The sequence below is a fragment of the Aptenodytes forsteri genome, unplaced genomic scaffold (genome assembly GCF_000699145.1).
Source record: "Aptenodytes forsteri isolate BGI_AS27 unplaced genomic scaffold, ASM69914v1 Scaffold1168, whole genome shotgun sequence".
Classification (NCBI taxonomy): domain Eukaryota; kingdom Metazoa; phylum Chordata; class Aves; order Sphenisciformes; family Spheniscidae; genus Aptenodytes; species Aptenodytes forsteri.
In genome coordinates, this window is record NW_008794847.1 from 12,921 (window position 1) to 13,699 (window position 779).

The 779-nt window shown below is 59.8% G+C and overlaps 1 protein-coding gene across 1 annotated transcript in view; it reads left to right on the forward strand.

Moving 5' to 3' along the window:
- Positions 1 to 767, forward strand: part of LOC103895026 (potassium voltage-gated channel subfamily A member 7) — a gene marked incomplete at both ends in the record, with an annotated part of 6,158 nt that extends 5,391 nt beyond the window's left edge. Inside the window, 2 exons of the mRNA XM_019470813.1 lie at positions 9 to 66; positions 213 to 767. Coding sequence (XP_019326358.1) covers positions 9 to 66; positions 213 to 767 — 613 coding nt within the window. The remainder of the gene's footprint in view (positions 1 to 8; positions 67 to 212) is intronic.
- Between the last annotated feature and the right edge of the window lie 12 nt (positions 768 to 779).

Consider the following 779-nt stretch of genomic DNA (forward strand, 5'->3'; position numbering starts at 1 on the left):
GGTTTGACCGATCCTTTCTTCGTGGTGTGGAAACCATGCATCTGTTGGTTCTCCTTGGAGCTCCTGGTCCGTCTTTTAGCCAGCCCGAGCAAAACCGCCTTCTTCCGGAACGCCATGAACCTCATCGATTTGATCGCCATCGCCCCCTATTTCGTCGCTTTGGGGACCGAGTTGGCGCAGCAACGCGGCGTCGGTCACGGTTCTCCTTGGAGCTCCTGGTCCGTCTTTTAGCCAGCCCGAGCAAAACCGCCTTCTTCCGGAACGCCATGAACCTCATCGATTTGATCGCCATCGCCCCCTATTTCGTCGCTTTGGGGACCGAGTTGGCGCAGCAACGCGGCGTCGGTCAACCCGCCATGTCCTTGGCCATCCTCCGCGTCATCCGCTTGGTGCGGGTCTTCCGGGTCTTCAAATTATCCCGGCATTCGACGGGTTTACAGATTTTAGGACAAACCCTTCGCGCCAGCATGAGGGAATTGGGGTTGCTCATCTTCTTCCTCCTCATCGGCGTCGTCCTCTTCTCCAGCGCCGTCTACTTCGCCGAGGCCGAAGACGCCGCCACCTCTTTCACCTCCATCCCTCAAGCTTTTTGGTGGGCCGTGGTCACCATGACCACGGTGGGTTACGGTGACATGGCCCCCGTCACCGTCGGGGGGAAGCTGGTGGGGTCCCTCTGCGCCATCGCCGGCGTCCTCACCATCTCCCTGCCCGTCCCCGTCATCGTCTCCAACTTCAGCTATTTCTATCGGCGGGAATTGAGGGGGGAGGAAGGGGGGGAA